The following is a 21,410-nucleotide window of genomic DNA, read 5'->3' on the forward strand; positions in this document are numbered from 1 at the left end:
AATGAAACCAACCTTCTATAAAGTACAAGTAAGCTACTCTAAAAGTTGTAACTGATACAGAAAGCTAACTACATACACACAAATCTCACCATCATATGCGTAAAGATGATAACCTATCATAATGGCTAAAGATGAAAGACTCAAGCAGAACATAAAAACTGGAAAGCACAAAGCCCTGTGCAGCATCCTGAAATGTTGTACTTCACAGGTGTATTAGGAAAATGCTTATTTATAGTAAAAGCCTTATGCGCTGCAAAATGCTGCTATAATGGACAGTGATAGAACTGAATGTTATAAAGCTGAAAAATTCTAAGAGGCAGCTTTTTTGGTTTAAATCATAAAATTTCTTCCCCACATCCAGCCTGAATCTCCCCTCTTTCAGCTTAAAACCATAACCCTTCATCCTATTGAAACAGGCCCTGCTAAAAAGTTTCTCCCTATCTTTCTTATAGGCTCCTTTTAAGAACTGAAAGGCTGCAATAAGGTCTCCCCAGAGACTTCTCTTCTCTGGGCTGGACAACCCCAACTGTCTCAGCCTTTCCTTGTAAGAAAGGTGCTCCATCCCTCTGATCATTCTTGCAGCTCTCCTCTGGACCCTTTCCAATAGGTCCATGTCTTTCCTGTACTAAGGACTCCAGAGCTGGACACAGCACTCCAGGTGAGGTCTAACCAGAGTAGAGGGGCAGGATCACCTCCCTCAACCTGCTGGCCACACTCCTCTGAATGCAGCCCAGGATACTATTAGCCTTCTGGGCTGCAAGCGCACATTGCCGGCTCATGTTCAAATGGAGTCAATACCTTAGTAGAAATATTTGGGGTTATTTTTCTGCTCTCAAAATTAGGACTAAAATCTAGAGGCAAATGAAAAATATTCATAGGTCATAAGAAGAAAGAAGTTCAACCCTGCAGAGACATAAAGGCATTTTTCTAATTGAACTTAAAAGGAAAAAAACACAAACAAATGACAACACTACTTTAGAGCAACAAAAGACATAGATGCTGCATCACATTGTAAAAACTTGAATTTTCCAAAATATGGCTTAGATATTTCAAAATTATTTAGAAAGGTTGCACAACAAAAGTATCTATTAAGTCAATAATAAGCTTTCATAATAGGAATTAAAAATTTAGTTGGGAGGGTTCTTTTAAAAGAAAAACGATAATGAAAATATGAATAGCAGAAGAAAAATAAACCCAACAACTTTTCAGTTGTCTGCTATTAAGCTTCCAGGTTTATTTTATTTTTGAGGTACAGTCCCACTGGAAATTTATAAAAACTGGACACTTATCATTTGTCCAAATATTTATGATACTCAATGGCAAGGCAGGTTATAATCTAAGTCTAGAGTTTCTGTTGCATTTCAAGACTCAGACTTGTCTCTCAAATGACAAAAAAATAATCTCTGAAACCTGAAGTTGTTACAACTATGTGGAAGCTGGACCAATTTCCTGGCAATGTGTGAGTGAAAGATGCAAACACAGTAAACTGGATTCAGGTCAGCATGCAGTACGACTGATCTTACCTCTGCTTAAGCATCTTTGAGATCTTTTAACATAAAAACACCACAGAGTTTTTGAAGTAGGGTTTTACTTGGTAACACTGATAGGGGCTTTCTGAATCTTTAATTTTCCTGCTGCTTTCCCTCCATATTGTTATCATCAGCCTTCCTTTTTTCTATTTTTTTTTTATTTACTTGCACTGATCAAACCATGTTGCTCCTTCCACTGATGTTACCTCAGATGCTCCAAAGTGAAAAACAAACCCACTGACTTTTCTAAGCCTAGTGGTTGTCCCTTAATGTGTGTGAATAAAACCACTGAGAATACTGTTGTATTTTGCATAAAAATTCCAACAGAGCTGAAGGGGTGAGATTTTTAACCAGATTTTTTTATAGTTTACTGCATATAAGGCAGTATTTAGTCCCTCGTTGGAAGGAGATAGCTGAAATGACAGCGCTCTCCAAGCACAGGGGACACATCTCCTCAAACACACACTTCTCAATACCATTAACTGTGAACAAAGCAGCTGTATTTGAGGGATATGTGCTTAAGGAAGAGCAGAGGAGAATGAAAGAGACAAAAATGTCAAATCAAAAACAGAAGCAAAAAGTCAAGGATCCAGCCTGAATCAGCCCACAAAGAAAGTGCATTCTGGTTAAGCACACTGAAGAAGGGTTTGAACTGTGAGCAAATAAATTCTGCTTAAATTCTACAAAAGAACAGAAGAAATGCTACACATTATTTCTTACAAACACAAGACATCTCACAGGATAAAAAAAAAAAAAACACCTTCTTCCCTTTAGAAAACCTGAATTGTTGGACGGATTTTTGATCAAGCCAGATGAAAACACTTACTTGGCCTGTGCTACCTAGGCCCTTTCTGAGAACTCAAATCAAATCAAAACTTCTAAATGAGTTAACAGACAAAGCCGTATCAATCTCTAAGCAAGACAAGAAAAAACAGAAACTGTATTATACAACATTAAAATTAATCATCAGTACAGAGTAACATTTAATACATTTCCTTTGAAGTCTGGCAGTATGGGAAAACCCTAGGAATGGAAAGCCTCAGGTAATTGCAGCTAGCAGGTGGTTTAGCCCGAGGAGCTGGAATCAGGAAGACCTTTGTAATTTCATTATTATTTCTTTGTAAAAGATCAGAAGACAACATCTTGAGTTAGCGTGATGAAACTTCAAAGTAAAAGTACGGCTATGCTAAGGAGGAAAAACAGTGCGGAGTACCTCAACAACAACAGATTGGTAGATGCTGGAGCAATCAGCTGGGAGGATGCTATTAAAGGAAAGCTCTCAGGAGGCATTCAAAGACAGTTAGGCCCCAAAACACAAGGTGATTAAACAAATTATTTTTTCATATGAATAATGCTACTTCTCTGTACATGACTGGAAAATACCCACAAGTTTTATGCCACCTGAAGTGTTTTCTATAACATTATGAATATTTGTGAATAATACATATACTTCAAAGTAATTGCAGGATTTGTCAACTGACTGAATGAATTATAAAATGAGTTACAGAAGATCACATGACACACAACACAGATTTCTTGACATTTGAACATAGTTGCATTCCTCCAGAACAGTGAGCTACTGTATGAATAACAAACGAGCTCTCAGCTAATGAACAGAAAGATCTGACTGAATTTCCATATCTTACATGAAGTATTTCATTAATATTTATCTCTGTGACAAAAAAAAATAACAATCACTGTTATTTCCTCAGCTTCTAGTTTAAAAGGAAATTGTTTCAAACAGTATCAAGCTCAGAAAAAAAATCCTATACAGGCTATGATGTGTCATAAATTAAAATAAATCATTAAATGTAGTTCCATATAACATTTTCACATTTAAGGAGAAGTTCCTGTCTTTGGAGGAAATTCTCAGGAATTTGATGGTTCTGGATGCTCCAGCCAACCCCTGTCCAGCAGCAAAAGTGCAGCCTACTCCTAAGCCACAAGTTTGCAGTTCACACCTCTAAGGGGCAACATTAGGAGGTTAAGAAGAACATTTAAGTATTTTGTTAAAATAACTTCTCTCTGCTTCCAAACATTTTTCAGCTGTACAGTCATTGAAATTTAGAAACTAATACCAGTGCTTACACAACTTTAATTTCAATGGTTTGAGGAAAGAAAAAAAGTATAATTTATCATACAACAATCTTACTTTTACATGGTCATGCTGTCTTTTCTTTCACAAAATCACCCTTTGGTTAAGGAACATTGTAATTCAGCCACCCTATTTGGAGCTGCTGCCATGACATCTCGTGAAGCACATTTCGCAGAAGTGATGATGGTGGGATTGCGATGAAAAATTGAGTCAGAGGTTGAACAGCTGTTCATTTTAATGTGCATCTGCGCAGTGACCCAGCAGCAGTCAACCATCTTAGCTTTCATGCACGTAACAGCAAAAAAAAACCAACCCCAAAACAAAGGGATGAACAAAAAATGCTACACACAACCCACACTAAATAGTAAAGAGCTGGAATTTTAATAGCTACTTGCCATCTGGATTAAATTTGTCCTTTATAAATTTTTCAAATAAAAATGGTAGCCCACTGGATATTGCTGGTGACAGCACAACACAAGACCAAACCAAGACAGACAGTACTTTCTGTGGGCAGAAGAAGATTTTTATGTTAGTTTAACCTCTGTTGCTAACAACCAGGAAAATGCCTGTCAGCACACCAGAAAGCTGATACCCAGCTAGGCGATCCTATGCAATTCTCCATAGTTCAGTGATCTGCCAGTGATGTGGCCTTCACATGAGGAAGCTGCAGCAAAGCTGAAATGTAGTCATATACAGGCCCCAGTGTAAAATTCAAAAGAAATACCAGGACACTTTCAGGAATAAAAGATGACCGGGAATCATTAAAAGTAAATCCAGATTTCATTGAAAGAACAACATAGCTTACATAAATGCAAAAAAAAATCAGTAATTTTACAAGACAAACAAGCACAATAGCAATCACAGGTGAGAACAAAAACCTGAACCGCAGACAGCATATGAAACATTTCAGGATTCCTCTGCAAGTGGATTAGGAATTACTGTTTCATGAAGTTCCCCACTAGCTCTCCTGTAAATCTCTTCTTTTGCTTCTTTGTATTTTCCCTCTACTCCTTCTAGTAGCAGTAGCTATTTATCTACATATAGCTAACACACAGAATCACAAAAGCACTATGCTAGGCCAACAATGCTTTTTCCTCATGTTGTGTATAAAAGTAGAGTCCCTTTTATTCACAATGGCATTACAAAGCAATCTCGCATTTAGCTACTCTCTTACCAGTCCTTTTGTCATTATAACTTCAAACATGCTGGCTGACGCTATCGGCTTTAAAGATCCCGCTCCCCAGGTCATCTACGTGAAGTTTATAAATCTGCTTTGGATTATATTGATTTGCTAATTGAGCAAAACATTGGATTATACACTCTGCTGGCCACTTTATGCATTAAGCAAAGTAACTGATAAAGAAAGGATGCTCTTTGGGCTGATTTTTCTAAGGTTTGATCTTTTCTAAGAACATACATCATTTCAAGTCAGTCCCTAATAGCACAAAGAAATAACATGGAATAGGAGAAACAGGGCAAAACAGTCTTTGTTATATTTTACTGGAAGAAGATTGACAGAAGGAGCAGCACAAGTAGGGACTTGACTGGCAACAGAGGCCTGATCAATGTTCACTATCATGGAATCAATGAAAATTCATTATATAACACCCTCTGCTGCCTAACATAGGCGCCTGCAGTGCTCCCTGAGAAACTGGGAAGCAAGCACCCAATCTATCAAATCCCTGGAAAGAGCAGTTTACCTTCCATCCCACTGAATACACATCTGTTATTAATCAATAGGTGTTAGATTTTGTGTCCCTTCGCCTCCCATTTTTACAAGATCTGGCAACTTTCCTGTGACTGAAATTACCCAATTAATCATCCAAACAGAAAGGCAAAGTTGTTGGGGTTTTTTTTGACATGCAGGTATTTGACAATTGATCCGAACAGCCTGAGGATAAGGAGATGGAGCTAGTACAAAATAAAAAAAAAAAAACAAACACATGTAGTATCAGAATACAGCAATGTAAATAGTTCATTGCTCCATCTGCTGTTGGACTCCTTTTTTCTTCTTACAAACTGCGTGTTCTCTATTGCCAATGCTAAACACAAAAACACATACCTGCAGACAGTCTCATCACGCAAATAGAGTTTATTAAGAAGTCTGGTCTAAAAATGTACAAATCTAAGGGAAGCCAGTCTGAGACAATATTAACTGACCTATTAAGTCTCTTTGATTGGGATCTAGAAATATAAAATACAGATAAGCAAGGATTGCCAGACTGGCTTACATACGCCTTTGAAGGAGATCGGTATTGTCCAGAGAACAATTAAAAAAATATAATAAACTAATAAAAATGCAAGCTACGATGCCACTATTTCTCACTTGGATCAGTATTTAAAAAGGAATTGCTACTCCTACCAGAAGGCCATATTCAGCTTATCCTTATACATGTTGCAGGAGAACAACTAAACCAATCCAACTTTGCTTTTCCTGTAAGTTCCTTAAATTCTCTTGTGCAGCAGGTGGGTTCGCCTGACTAACATACAACTGTGTGCCCTGCTGCACTTCAGCACACACCGATGCTGTCTGACATTAGTTTTCACCCTGGAACCTGGCAAAAGGACCACAGCAGAAAGAGGGAAAGAATGTGTGTCACCAAATACTCCTCTCACCTGTTACACACAGTGCCACCTAACTCAGGATGCTCCCATCCTCTGCATCAGTCAATTATCCTCTTTAAGCACTCTCAAGAGATCCAACACATTCAATTCATGTGGTCAAAGGTGCCGGTTTAGGTGAGCAACAAACAGTAACTTCAATAGTGAAATTACATGTTGCACTGTGGCTAATAAAGTCTGCATTTCATTAATCTTTTCAGTAGGCCACCAGTAACTGAATGTTTGATTAGAAAGGAGCTGTGCTTCAGGTTGTGGTATGAAGGTATTAATATGAATAGGTGATGTAGTTTCAAATGTACTGTAAAACTGCTTCTGAATATAATGGCTCAGCCACTGACAGTTGTTAAAACAGTGGAAGGTCAAAAGGCTTCTCTGAATTTTCAGCAGTAAGAGGAGATCCTGAATTTAATAAAGCATTTTGGCATTTTAAATAATGAGATACCCTTTTATACTAAATTTTTTGTCCTTTATTTTATCATCCATAGTGTTTTTTTTTCCTTTAAAATGCTATTCTCTTTGTATAACCATATGTATAGTTTATCAAGTATATGTGCTAGATATCCTAACAGTTAATGCTCTCTTCCCATCAAATTTCTTGGGCCTCTACTATCAAACAAAAGCTCCCTGAACTTGGTAATACCCCTCAATATCAGACATATTAGACATTAACACATGTAGCACCACAGTTACATCTTAAAGCTGTCATACCCTCCTCACAAGGGCCTTGCAGTCCTATTCTGTTCTACATTTAGCTCTGGACTTTTAGCTTTTCAGCTAGTGATTCAGAGGTATAAGAATAGTTTTAAAATCCCAGTACTATATATACACAAATAGAAGCTCCGTAAGAGAGTGGGTTCATGACCCTTGGATCTACAGTATCTCCGCTTTTGACCTTTTAGTCATTCTGTTTGACTCTAATCTTAACAGCACACTACACATATTTGCACAACAAATCTTCAACACATGCCCACAATAACAATTAGTCTACAAGAACTTATTCTCAAACACGAGACTACTGCCTTCACAGCACACATTAACCTGAATCTAGCTTCAGATTCATAGTTCAATATTCACAAGATACAGTAAGCAAGAAAGCTAATCCCTGTTTTCAAACACTTACATCCTCTGGACAATTATTTCAGTTATGACAGTTATTATTTGTACAAATTACTTGGCTACTCTTTAAACATACCTCATCAACATACCTCTGACTGAGAATATCAGCCTGTAAATAACTCAGTACTACCAAGTTATTCCTATTTTCTGATTATTCCAGGGAATCCAATGTACTTACTAATGTCACTCCAGAAACAGAACATGTCCTTGCTTTTAATGCCTGTGAACTTACTTATGGAAAGAGATGTTCATGCACTCTGATGTAACACTAACTAGCAGTCAATTCAGGTATCAACAGCATCCCTTTTGCAGTACATTATATTCAAATACATATTCAACTTTCTCCATGCTTCAACCCTTTAAAAACACTATGTCTCCATCTAAAATAGTAATTCTTTCCTAGCTACATATGAAATTACAGTTTCTGTTAAATCTTCCAAAATCCTGCCCACCTCCCATATTACAATGCACTTCTTTCTCGAGTATTACATTCTTAATTATAGCGATCATGCAATATACCATACTGTTTTTTCTATACATTGGTACAGAATGAAATTTTAACCTTTTTATTGTTAGAAAGTAATACATATTAGAAGCATATTTTAGAGATTTGTGATTTTCAACCAGATGATTGCCTTGGACAAACCTATGTGATTCACAATACATTTATCACTGCAGCAAAACTCCTTATAATCACTGTTATGAGTGTCAGAAATAAAGGTAATGTAGATTTTTTTCTCCAGAATTTGTTCCATTTGTAGGCAATGCAAACTGCCTCTTGAATTACTTTTCCTGTTTGTCAAAACAAGCCATGATTCTCATTGTGGTTTAAATCTACAACTGTTTATCTGAATTCTCTTATAATTGATATCTTTTCCATTTGCTACTATGATTATCATGTCTCTGTTTATCGAACAGATTTTTTTTCCCTTTTCTATTTTACTGTCTACAAGAAAAAAAAAAAAAAAATCTGTCTGAACCAAAGAACATGAAGGCAGTTCACAAGTTACGATCTTCTACGCAGGAAGAAGAAATCACACTTGGAGTAGTTTAGGGAACTGTGTACAACATGAACAGATACATACTTCTGTCATTCTTTCTTCCTTTCTGTCCTGTCACAGCCCCTTGTCATCAAGCATGGAAACACCTTCCTTTTCCATTCATCGTATGCTCACGCATTTTATATTTACCTCCACAGTCTAAGATCATTCTGTCACACTTTCAGTGGCAGTGGGTTTTCTCCACCTGTCTTTCCTCTGGTCCAGTAAACTACTGAATTACCAGCAAAGCAGATGAAAAACATAATATAGGTTTTACCCATCATGTCTGAACTCCTCAACTCCTCCTGACAGATCACAAACAGACTTGACTGTAAGGCTGAAAATTAAAAAAGGAAATTCTTATTTTAGTTTTACCTTCTAGGTCCAACTCTCCTGAATAAAATTTGCTGCCTATAGATAGGAGGGTTTTTTAACATGTAAAATCATACATCTTGTGTAACAGGCCAAAAGTGCATTTTCTGGATAGGCTCCAAATGCATTTCAGGCTGTCAGCTATTAACAGTCTGGATCTTCCTGTTAGAGGCCAATAACAGCAGTTTTCCAGTACAACTTTGAGATTGTTCTGAGAAATAACCACCACTCACCCAAAAGGTGACAGAAATTATGCAGGTGTCAACACTTGCCATGAACTGACAGCATTTACCTTCTTGAAAGGCTTTGATGGAATTGTAAAATAATTAAAGGCTCGTGACTTTTAATTAAGAGATCTCTGAAAGTAAACTGAGGAATTATTAACAGCAAAACAACTGGGGTAAGCAAGGTAGGGACTGAAAAGAAAGAAAACTTTCGCTGTTAAAGGAGGAGAAATCAATGTTCTAGCTGGGAGAGGAGATATATCATGAAAGCAAATTCTCCAGATAAATGTGTTTTAAAAGAGAAAGCAAGTAATAATATATTTATAATGATCTATACTTTATTAATACACTTATCTCCCCACTCTGATAGTGCTATTTGGAAGGGTACACTAGAAAGCACAGAGTGTATGGGGAGTGTGATTTTGAAGTGTATATAATAAGCATTTACCACCTAACATAACAAAACACAATAGCCACAGAAAACTGGGTTTGTTTCTTTATCTGCCTGTATTTCTAATATAGTGCCCAATGTCCTACCCTCCACAGGAGAGCTCTCAGCATCTCTTCTTCTCTTTTGGGAAAGTGAGGATGAAAAATGATGGGGCTGCATGAGGCCCCATCCTAGTAACTTATTCCTTTTCATATGGTCTCAAATCTTACTGTAAGAAGCAATCCTGATTGCAAGAAGCTTGAAGAGACACGAAAACTTAGTTAGGCGAAGTGGAAAACACCATGGGAATGGATGAAAGCAGTGTCAGACCAATGTAATTGTCACTTTTATAAAATCTTAAAGAATCCCATGATCCAATTCTGAGCACAGGTGGCTGGATTCAAAAGTGTCTCCAAAATGAGATTCTGGTAATCACTGAGCTAGAAGAAATGAAATGGAGATTTCTGAGCTGGGAACAATAGATTTACTTCATCTTAAAGGCCAAATAATTCTGTGTAAAATGGCACCTGCCTAATTTTAAAACATATTTCTTTCTTTCTATGCAGATGCTCTCTGAAAAATATTTTAAATCCTGTGTACAGACCAGCAAACCATGTAATTCTGTCTATGCCTTATTTCCCAATTCAAAGTTAACTTGTATTTATTCCTAACTCCTGAAGAAATTAAACAGATTCAACAAGTAACATCCTACAGCACAAAGTCTTCTTATTGAAGGTTAATTTACATTATCAAATACAAAACCTAATCGCTAAATTTTTCATATGCTTAAAAATTACTTGTTAAAACTACTCAGTAACAGCAATTGCAAGAGTTTACTTAATAATAAATAAAAGCTGTATTTATCTGGTAAGTACTGTCATGAAGTTACTTCACACTTACTTAAATCTGACCCACTAGCTCTAAAGCATGTGCTGCATCATATAATGACCATCTACTAAATAAAGATATTGTGTGTTCCAGCTGGGCTAAATCTAACCCAAAACAGGTGGAGCTTTACTGGTCACTGGTACCTACTAGCCCCTCTGTCAGGAACAGTGAAATCTCTTGAGAAGCTGAGTGCAAGTCTCACAAAGAAGTTGTTTCCCATGATGAGCCATGGGGCTGGTTTTGGTGCAGGAGCTACAGCTTATTCAAAACAAATAGTTTTGGGCGGAAACAGTTCAGCTGGAGCTCCCAGCACTAGCATGTCTGAGTTGCCTTCAAATCAATCTGGGTGACCTTCAACAAACGCGGTCTTGACAAGACTGCCTGCAGAGCCCCCTCCCCATCTCTGTTCTCCCAGGTGGGCAGCTGTGTGCTCTCTGACTTCGTTTGAGAGTGTGCTTTAAAGGATGAGAGGACATAGTTCACAACACTTGGGTGTTTCCCCCTCACCTCCCATTCCACATAACGATAATGAATTTTATTCTTGTAAATAACTAACATTGGAAACTAACCATACAAAGCTTTGCCTCCACATTTCAAATTATTCTGACCCCATAACCTCACTGCTCCACTCTTATGCAGAAACCCTAATCCTGTTATGGCATGCCAAATTCAATTTGTGGAAGCCAAGGCAGAAATGTCAAGGGTAGGAAACAAAGATCTTTTTTAATCCCAGAGATAGACACTCAGAAATACGGGCACATAAAATCACAAGACATAGGCATACTAGGATTTTACTATTCTTTACTGCTCTCATTTTTAGTCTTTAGCCTCTGGTATGCCAGAAGAAATTCAGTAGGCTTCTCCTCCCAAATAAAATCATATCTACCTCTGTGTAGATACAGGCCAGATTTTGACTGGAGTTGCAAGCCACCGCTCTTTAAAGTAATCAGACAACAGCATCAGGTTTTCATCCTGTAAAACTCACATTTCAGACCTTTACAAAACATGTCCTTCTGTTCACCAGTGGTTGGCAAAGAGGTAGCTGATTACGTCCATAAAACAGCTGGTAATAACACCTAGGCTTCATCTACTTAAACCTGTCAAAGCATGAAGTTAAGCACAGGTAATTATATATGCACTCAGCTACTATGTGTTCTCAGAGATTGGACATACGGGGGTGAGACACAGCCTCTACAGGTATCTCTCCAAAGGACCAAGTTTGCATTTCCCTTTTTTAGTAGCACACTCAACCAAGAACCACCTTCAGTGTAAGCTGAAAGAGAGAACTGGCCATCCCTGATACAGGACTCAGCGGGCACACACCAGTCCTGATGCAGCCAGGTATGACAAGAATGTGGCCCTTTGAAGACCCACCACTACCACAACCCTAACCTCTGCTTCCCAGGGAGAGGCGACAGCATTCACTGAAGTACCAGCTCAACAGAGAGCTCAGCATGACCGTTCGACTTCCATGTTCCTCAGCTTTGTTAGCAGGTCTGAAGAGGTTAATTTCTTCAGCTTAAGGGCAGCTCTAACATCCATATTGACAATATACAGATGTTTTGCTCACCTAATTTGTTCCGCTATTCACAAAAACATGCAGTTACCTTAGCAACTACTACATTACATATTATCTCCAAGCTGCAGAGCTTTTTCTTTTCTAAAAACAAACCCCACAAGCCTACTGATACTGCGTGTTACCTTTGATATTAGTTCTAACCATTTCAGAAAACACAAAAATAGGCACAAATGTAATGAAAATAAGTCTCTTTTCTAAAACCTATTTAAGTTTTCTGTTTATGAACAGATTTTCTTTGTAGATTTGTTTTATTCAACTCTTCTGTATGTCTTCTATTCTTCCATGGGTTACAATTTGCATAAGGGAAATTAAGAGGACAAGCATAAAGACTGGTTTTAATATAAGAAGCTAGCTGGAATCAGGGCAGAAGACATGTTAGAGAATTTGTACCTCAAAAAGAAGAAAAGTCAGGAATCAAGGAAATATCTGAAAATCAACTGCAAGAAGAAACATATGCCTTTAGGCCACTGATTTCAAAGTGTCCTTACTCAACAGACATCTAGAACAAAAACATATCTATTTTTAAACAGTAAATCAACAGAACACAAACCTTTTCTAAAGTGAAAGACATCCTCCTCTAAGAACATACCTAGAAGACAAAATAATTGTATTGGAAAATATTTGCAATGTATCAGCATTGCTCCTAGGCTCCACTGCTTCCTGCACTACATAAATTTGCTTTCAGTTGAAATAAATTTGGTTTGAAAGGCATGTTGACATCATGTAATGTGAAATGATGTGGACACATGTAAACAAACCATCAGTAACTGCATACTGCAAGATGAACCAACCTCAGTTCTAGACACGACTTTCACTTCAAGAAATGTTCATTGCTACTTAATAGTGCATTGCACAGGGTGGATGGGAGGAAATTGATAGTTTTTTCTTCAAAAGGAATACATTTGGGGAGATATTTTTGTTTTGCTTAAATCAAGAGAAAATCACAGATAGGAATTTTCTCAGGGCTATGAAAAACTGTAAAGGTTTATCACTGACTAAAGTGTGAACTTGTTGAGGGCTCTGATTTCAGCAAGTTACTGATTCAAATCCATAGATCAGTACTTTGATTCAATTTCTAATAAATTAGTTTAAGTACCTTTGAAATTAGCAATGATCTCAATACTGTCTTAATACTGAAATAACTTCTGAAAAGGTGTTGTACAACATCTGTCTGATATTCTTTTATAGCTGTGACATGGTGTTTGGTTTTCAACTACCTGCTCTACAGTGCCCAACTGTACATGCTCAAATACACTAGAGAATCGAGATTCTGCTTTTCACAAAAGTTAGGTACCTTTCATAAGCCAATCCTTCCATTAAATATGGCTAAAATGAAAAGTAGCTGGGCATAGAATTTTTTTTCTGGTCTTTCTTTCTAACAGGAAGACACATTTTTAATTAAACAAGCACAGCATTTTTTTAAAGTGATAAAACTTTGCACGAAGCCATCAGTAAAAAGTGCAATCCAAACTTAAAATTTTAATTGCAGTTAACTAAAGTGTTGGTAGGGAAGCAATCTAGTGTCCAATTAGTTATTTGCAATGAATCTTCCCACAAATGTAAGTGAAGATGGGTCTGGGCACTTAAGTTCTAACTCAGGAGTTTTCCAGTTTATTGGACCCTTGAAGTTTTCTACTGCCAGTTCAGACTCCTGCATAGCAACTTCAGGCCAGCTGACAATTTTTGGGTTTCTTCATTACCCTCATAGATACTTAGAAGAGAGTCCACTGACACTGAGTCTGCTGCTGCCAGGCTGAAAATACCTCTGCTAGCATTAAGTCATTGCCTCATTTCTACTTATATTCCGTTCTACTTTCTCCCCTACAAGAACCTATCTGCCTGAAGCTCAGCATGACTCTGCTTTGAACATGGTTTTTCTACACTGCTAAAGAAAGTCACTGAAGCTGACCAGTAATAATTACTTCTGCAGTTCAGCACATAGTTCTTTTTGTAGCCTTCTGACTATTTCTGAAACCACAGCTACATTGAATGATGGTTTATAAGTATTTTTAACAGATATGACTGTAACCTTTCCATCTGAAATACATGCCTGCCTATACCCACCATCCTAGTCTGTCCTTGAACATCACAACTCACTGATCATATATTTTAGAGGAAGAAACAAAATTCCTGTTCACTGGTGTCTATTACAAAATTATGTAACACACTTCCATTATCCATTAATTCACCCTGTGATCACATACAATGCTCCACCTGTACCACCAATGTAAAAAAATAACTATATAAAGCAATAACTTCACTTTATCAAATACATTTAGATTTCTTTCAACAAGGGAGATGCAAAATGAAACATATACAGTTAACATGGTTACCTTCTACATTTACATTTATTTAAATGAAAAATTTCATGTAGTTTAAAGGTAGTAGGAAACCACAATAATGCCAATATTAAAATGTGTCAGCATTTCTCATTACATCTTTTCTCTTACATTGCTTAACAGACACAGGAAATGTTCCCTTCTCAACCTCTCCAAAACAGTGCTGGAGTTTTGATTAGCCCTAGTAAAAATGCTGCCATGTTTCAGCTTAGTAATGGATGAGTTTCAGCATTGTGGCAAAAGATTCACAATGTGTGTGACGACTTGTCTAGATGCGACTAATACATGAAATGAGTTACAGGAAAATTATATGAATTAATACAGTACTGTAATTTATGCCATTCATTTCCTTTTCATAATGCTGCACCATACCCATCCATTAAAATTCATAAATACAATTCATTGCTTTTTAATTTCTACATATTTACAAGCACTCATTTGAAATGAAAATTGGTTTCTTACTGACACATTCTTCCATCTTGACAAACAAAAGAAAATTCTCAACACTAAAAACTAATTACTTCAGTATTTTTTGCTGATATTAATCATACCTGGAATACCACAGAGATGAAGAGACATTTACTCAAATCCAAAATACATCAATCAATCAATCAAGATACCTAATCCAGAGCCAATAAATTATATTCCAAACAGCAAATGTGGTGATGTAATTATAACTGTTTAGCATCTTTGCCTATAAAGGTTACTTAAACAACAAAATAAAAATTACTGGCAGTCCTAGATACTATCAAAAACAGAAACAGTACTTTCATTTTAAAAGCAAGCAGATGTATTTTTTTAGTTTCAGAATGAATATAGCATTTTCTGTAATATCCACATTCATTTTATTTAGTGCAAATGACTTTACTGTATATGAGAGAGTAGATGTGCCTGTTTAATGAAGTAGAAAGCAACTAAGAATGACTAGAAACTGAATATGAGCCGGCAGTGTGCGCTCGCAGTCCGGAAAGCCAACAGTACCTTGGGTGGCATCAAAAGCAGTATGACCAGCCACAGAGGGGCAGAGGTGATCCTGCCCCTCTACTCTGCTCTCAAGAGACCCCACTTGGAGTATTGTGTACAGTTCTGGTATCCTCAACAGAAGAGGAACATGGAGCTGTTGGAGTAAATCCAGAGGAGTGCCAGAGGATGATCAGTTGACTGGAGCACCTCCTGTATGAATACAGGCTGAGAAAGTTGGGGCTGTTCAGCCTGGAAAAGAGAAGACTGCACGAAGAACCCTTCCAGTATCTGAAGGGGGCCTACAAGGACACAGGAGACAGACTCTTCACCAGGGATTGTAGTGATAATGGTAAACTTAAACAGGGGAAGTTCAGGTTAGACACAAGGAAGAAGACCTTTACTGTGAGGGAGGCGAGGCACTAGAAGAGGCGGCCCAAAGAACTAGTAAATGCTCCAGCCCTGGCAGCGTTCAAGGCCAGGCTGGACAGAGCCTTGGTCATCATGGTCTAGGGCTGAGAGTTCCCTGCCTGTGCTGGGGGGTTGGAACCACACGATCTTAAGGTCTCTTCCAACCGAAATCATTCTATGAGTCGATGACTGAACTTCTCAAGCCACTCCAACCAACTGATAAACACAGAGGGGAAAAACTATCCTCTGTCTTGAAAACAAAGTTGCAACATAAAAACTGTGAGAGATTCTCCATCTTTACAGCACATGGAAAGACACTGAAGATAACAGGAGCACTCTGACAGGGTAAATTACTTGTATAGTAACATCCATCTGATTTTATCCAGCATGACTTCTGGATGTGTAGGCTCTGCCTTTCCTGCTCGTCATTACATGAAGGTGACGAGATGGGTGCTGGGAATGTAGCTTTGCAGACAGCAAGCTGACCCTCACCTTTTTTTCCAGGGAGGAAGGGAGGAAGGAAGGAGGCACCAACAGACATTTGATATACAAAGTAAGTACTTCTGCAGATACTTTAAAAAACAGAACAGTTAATTTGTCATCAACTCCTTTAATGAAAAGAGCAAGACCAGCCTGATTATCAAGATTTCAAATCACCGCCAGTGTTCATCAGCATTCCCCTCAAGCTTTGCAACTGTGTTTTGTTATAATGCACTAGACAGAGCCTAATAATCACAACAATTCAGAAAAAACAGTCCAAACCTATCTCCCTTTGCTCACTCTGTGGCAGAACATGGTAATCTGCAGGCCCCTGTCATGTCTTCACACCAGCAGCATGCTCACACTCCTTTCAAGCCCATCAGGCTCACAAGAAGCTGGGCCTGGGAAAGAGCCACAGTGCCCAGAATCCCCAGGCCTGTCCAGATACATGTACAGGTTTCTTCTTCTCCACCCACCAGTTTGCAGCATGTATACCCGGTTCCGCTTTACCCTGAATAACTAAATTTATTGTATATCATGTATAAGCTGATTCTGCTCTACTCTAATTAAATACTTATGTAGCAAGGAAGCTCACCAAAGCCAGGATTATTTCTTATTACAGCAGCATGGGGATTTTAAGTAGACTCAGCACACAATTTAAGGGTTCTAAAATATGCTATTACATAAATACAGGTGGTCAAAGTTTCAACATAAAGTATATGATAAAAATTCATTGTACATTTTGTAAAATATTCACATTTCCACCCCCAGGATTTGTAAAGCACTTTGAAGCCTCCATAGCTACTGCAAAGCTGGGAAAAAACAGACAACACCAAAAGCAAACAATTTTTATTCATTGTACTGGCTTCAAATAAATATACATACTGTCAGATTGAGTCTGAAATGTTAATCTCTGATCAACGCCTTTAAAAAGTTGTCTATGTAAAAATAGTTTAATTCCAATCAGCAAAACAAGCATCTAAAAGGAGACTTTTAGACATAAAGTTATTACTAGGATTGCCAGGAGAACAAATCTTTATTTTCAGAGTTATTGTGCATGTTCCCCTTTGTGCATGTTCCTTCCTCTTCGAGAAAAAGAGGATCATTAACATTTAAATTGAAGTAAATTAGACCAATTTCTACACAGAAGGGCCTGCAAAGCAGGAAACATGATCTAGCATCAAGCAAACTGGCAAATCAAGTCTGTTATCAGCACCCTCTAAATAAAACTCTGTAATGTTTACCAAGCACACATTTCTCAAGAGAGGAACAACCCATAAGGACCTCTGAACAGCCAAATAGACATTAGAATATCAACAGCCTACAGACGCTGGACTCTGCAGAGTCTTTACATCTGCAACATGCACATCAGCACTTACTATGCTTTAAGAGTCTTAATATATTACTGCATTGTTAAAATAACATGGAATGTTTCACTATTAACAGTATAATTACAGCAGCTGTAATAATCTCAAACCTGGTTGAAAATACAACTCAAGGAAAATAGTGGAGAAGGGTGAAAGAAAGCGTTTTCACTTTTACAGATTTGCCTTGTTTCAATACAGTCACAAATATACAACAAGCACAGACCTGTCAGAGCACCATTTCCGGGCCTTAATGCACTCATGGATTACTAACATGACATCCCAGTTAGAATCCAGGTATGCCACTTGAGGCTCCTCACTTAGGAAAAAAATCCTTTAGATCATGCACCTGCCCTTCCTACTGACACATGCCACTCAGCTGCAACTTCTTATAGCCTCACCAGGTAACACATGGTGTCACATTAACTCTGTGCTGTAACTTCAGGTTGAGTCCCTGTGGTACAATTTCTTCCATGAGCACTTTAAAAGGTAGGATTAGCTTTGTGTCTTTTAACGGGAAAAGAGAGAAAAAAAAATTTTTTTTGGCAAAGGCAAAGGACAATAAAATACTGATTTTTTTTTGTTTGTTTTTTAGTTCTTGTTATTTTTGCACTTAGGAACTTCCTACTCCACATTCACACTTTTATTACTGCATCAAACCAAAACACTAAAGGTAAAAGTTGTATGCCAACTATAGCCAGGTTCATAACTGCTAAGACTTCAGAGCCCTAATGAGTGTTTAATGCTTTCCTAATACAGGCAGGGTAAAATAATAATATTTATGATCAGGTCATAAAGGTTCTTTGCTCTGAGGTCACAAAGCCCCTTACTTCTTCCCAACCTCTAACATAAAGCCAACCTGGCCTAAAAAGTTGGGAAAGAAATGCCACAGCAACATCCCTATCACATAGATTTAATAAATACATTTCAAACTGCAAATATTGCTAAAGATCTGCTACTTACAAATGAAAAACAAACAAACAAAAAAATCCAAAAGACTGCAATATGCTTTTATATTTTTTAAGCTCTGACATTACTAACAGCAAAATTAAACTACAAGAAATAACGACAAATTAAGGCTTTATTATTTGTGAAATATGTGCAAAACTGGAAATGCTAAAAGGAGTCATTTTTCTTCCTATGCTACCATTGTCTACGAATTAGTTAAGAGAGTATAACCAGATGGGAGAAACTCATCTGATTCTGAATTTATTTCTTTATTGGTGGTATGATAAGCAGAGACCTGGTACAGAGAAACGGGAATAGACACCATCATATCATTCAAATGCTTCTATCTTTCTTTCCCAGGTATTTCATTTTCCAACTGAAAATTAAAGATTCAGTTTGGGAACACAAGTACTTAAAAGAAAACAAAACAAACAAGGATTAGCCAATTCTTCCTTGTAGTATTGTAAAACTTCAGACTTTTCCAAATATTTATTATCTAGCATAGTTTGCAGATATAGGAGACAACGGGACAGCAAATAACATGCAATCACACAGAAAATATGGCTACCATCATTTTAAACAGCAAACAAAGAATTATGAGAATGACTTATTTGTTCTCTTTTTACCAGTCATTAAGTCTTCCATTCATTATCAGAAATGCCCTTCCATCCTTTATCAGAAATGCCAAGGGTGGAAATCTTTACTTTTGAAAAAATCATTTTATTGCTGTTTCTTCTAGAATATTTAATTAATTTTTCTAAGATTAAGGATCAATTATTGGTTTAAACCTCAATTTAATTACTGCGGTAATATGAAGACTGAATCATCCCTTTAACTTGAGTATAGTCTCTGGGCTTCCATTAAAAAAAAAAAAAAAAACACAAACCCTAACACAAACCTTCAACTTTAGCTTCAAATTTTATTATTTTTTGTGCATGAACCATTATTAATGTTAAAGAATCTTTGGCACCATAACTACAGCAATAAAGTTAAGAGTATACGATTTCACCATTGGTATTTTGCCTAATATGTAACTCTGAACAACTGTAAAATTTTTGTAAGCAGCAAGTTCTTACCTAAGGAAGTAAGTGCCTGATTATCAATTGTTTTTCTGGTTTTGTTTGGGTTTTATTGGTTTTTTTTCAGAACTAGTTCAAAACTTCTATTTTGCAGTCAACCATGCCAAGGACTTCAACTCACCTCACAGCTTTCTGTTGATACAGTAAATGTAAACCAACAATATAAACCCGGACATTTCTGTAAACAATTCCTACCAAAATAAACATATTTCTGCTGCTTACTGGTAGACAGCAAAATAAGAAGCGCATACTAAACCAGACAGAAAGCAGGTGGCTTCCTAGATAAGCACAATGTCCCGTACCAGAGCTGGGTTACTGTATCTTCTAGTTGAAAATTTTGAGATGCCAGTCACTGTGTTTCTGACAAGAGATGAAATCCCCAGTGGACTGAGCCCATCAGTTCCAGTGAATTTCCATACCCTGTCAGCAGTTGCAACACTAGATAGATACTTCTGAAAGATTCCTGGTGTTACATTAACTTGTTACTCTTGCTGATTAAATGCAAGGCAGCCAGACAACAATGCAAATTATTAAGACAGAAGAATAATTAGAAATTTGATTCGTTATGGGAAAGAGGAAAATAATTTCAAATAAGACTATTAAAATAGTTAAAACCTCATTTTCACTATGCCCTAATTTCAGTTAGTTATAAAAAGACAACAAGCTATTTAGAAACACTGCATTTTGATTTGAGAAAGGAAAACTTTAATAATGGGTGAACAAAAATCTGAAGGAGCTTTTTTCAAAGAATGACCTGATTAAGGAAAAACTGTATTTTAATTCACATGTAATTTAAAATCTGTCCTTAATGATTTAAGGCTAAAAGCTAATGGGAACAAACCTGGGTATATAATATACAATAGTTATACAATTATGATGATACATAAAATGCCTAATATGATAATGCTTGGGTTTAATAAGGCAATACGGGATACATTGTCCAATGGCATTAGTAAATCAACCATACGCTATTCAAAATCATTTTTTTAAATTTCTTCTCCCTTACCAACTAACAGCTCTGCAGATGCCACAGCATCACTGACTGCATCTGAAAACATCAGTTACTCTTGCATGAAATTGAACGTTACAAAGAATAGGAAGTTACTGATGATCTTCAAATTAGAAATGTTTATCTTTACATTTGGCATAATTTAAACATTTATACACTAGTAATTTAAAATGGCTGAAATGCCTCACGGTTGCAGGGTTTACAAATGATAACTGAACAACTCAGTAACATTTCAACTGCTGCTTTTTTGAATTCCTATCTCAGCATTCTGCTCCTATTCTATTCCACAGAATATAGGATTTTAATTTTCTCCTATTGCAGTCAGCAATCATGCCTCTATCAGTTTTCCTTCTTTACAACAGATGTGCATATTCGAAGAAAAATGCTAACTTCCTGAAGCAAATACCGAAACAAAACCAACTAACACAAAATGAAAAATCTAGGCAAATACAACTTTTTAGACCATAAATGCCAAAATAAAACCCCAGAAAACAAGAAAAAATATTTGCTAAAAATAGTCCATCAAACAGAGGCATACTAACAGGATAAATTGTAATTATTTCTGTCATATACAATCAACTGCAGTTTTTTATTTCAAATGAATGTTCCAGATCTAAAGTCAGGAAGTTTTGGCTTCGGTTTTTTTAGTTTGTTTTTTTTTTTTAGGATTGTAATAGTCAGTACATTACTTATTTCTTTTTTTGTTTCCCTGAAAAGCCAGACACAGGTCACCGGATAGACTGAGTGCTCCCTCTTTCTATTCTGAATAAGAAATATACACAAGATAAAGTTAATTAAATGAAATGCAGACTTTTTTTGCAGTCTTTAAGAGGAAGAATTAAAATCAACTATGCTAGGTAAGACAAACCAGGTAAGTAGTAAAACTAGACTTATGTTTGTGCTTACAATGTCAGTAATTTCCTGA

At 36.9% G+C, this 21,410-nt stretch overlaps 1 protein-coding gene across 11 annotated transcripts in view; it reads right to left on the reverse strand.

The window, feature by feature from the left end:
• The window catches only part of NAALADL2 (N-acetylated alpha-linked acidic dipeptidase like 2), a 489,585-nt gene that overhangs the window by 319,629 nt on the left and 148,546 nt on the right, over positions 1–21,410 (reverse strand). The window contains exon 1 of one of the 11 annotated variants that reach the window (XM_057411590.1): positions 8,553–8,666. The exons of the other annotated variants lie outside the window; for them this stretch is intronic. Coding sequence (XP_057267573.1) covers positions 8,553–8,571 — 19 coding nt within the window. The 5' untranslated portion in view covers positions 8,572–8,666. Of the gene's footprint in view, positions 1–8,552; positions 8,667–21,410 lie in introns of those variants that run through there. 11 annotated transcript variants of the gene reach the window in all.

This window comes from Pezoporus wallicus, unplaced genomic scaffold, assembly GCF_028554395.1.
Source record: "Pezoporus wallicus isolate ANWC-B61680 ecotype Strahan unplaced genomic scaffold, APGP_CSIRO_Pwel_v1 contig_6899, whole genome shotgun sequence".
Taxonomy (NCBI): Eukaryota; Metazoa; Chordata; class Aves; order Psittaciformes; family Psittacidae; genus Pezoporus; species Pezoporus wallicus.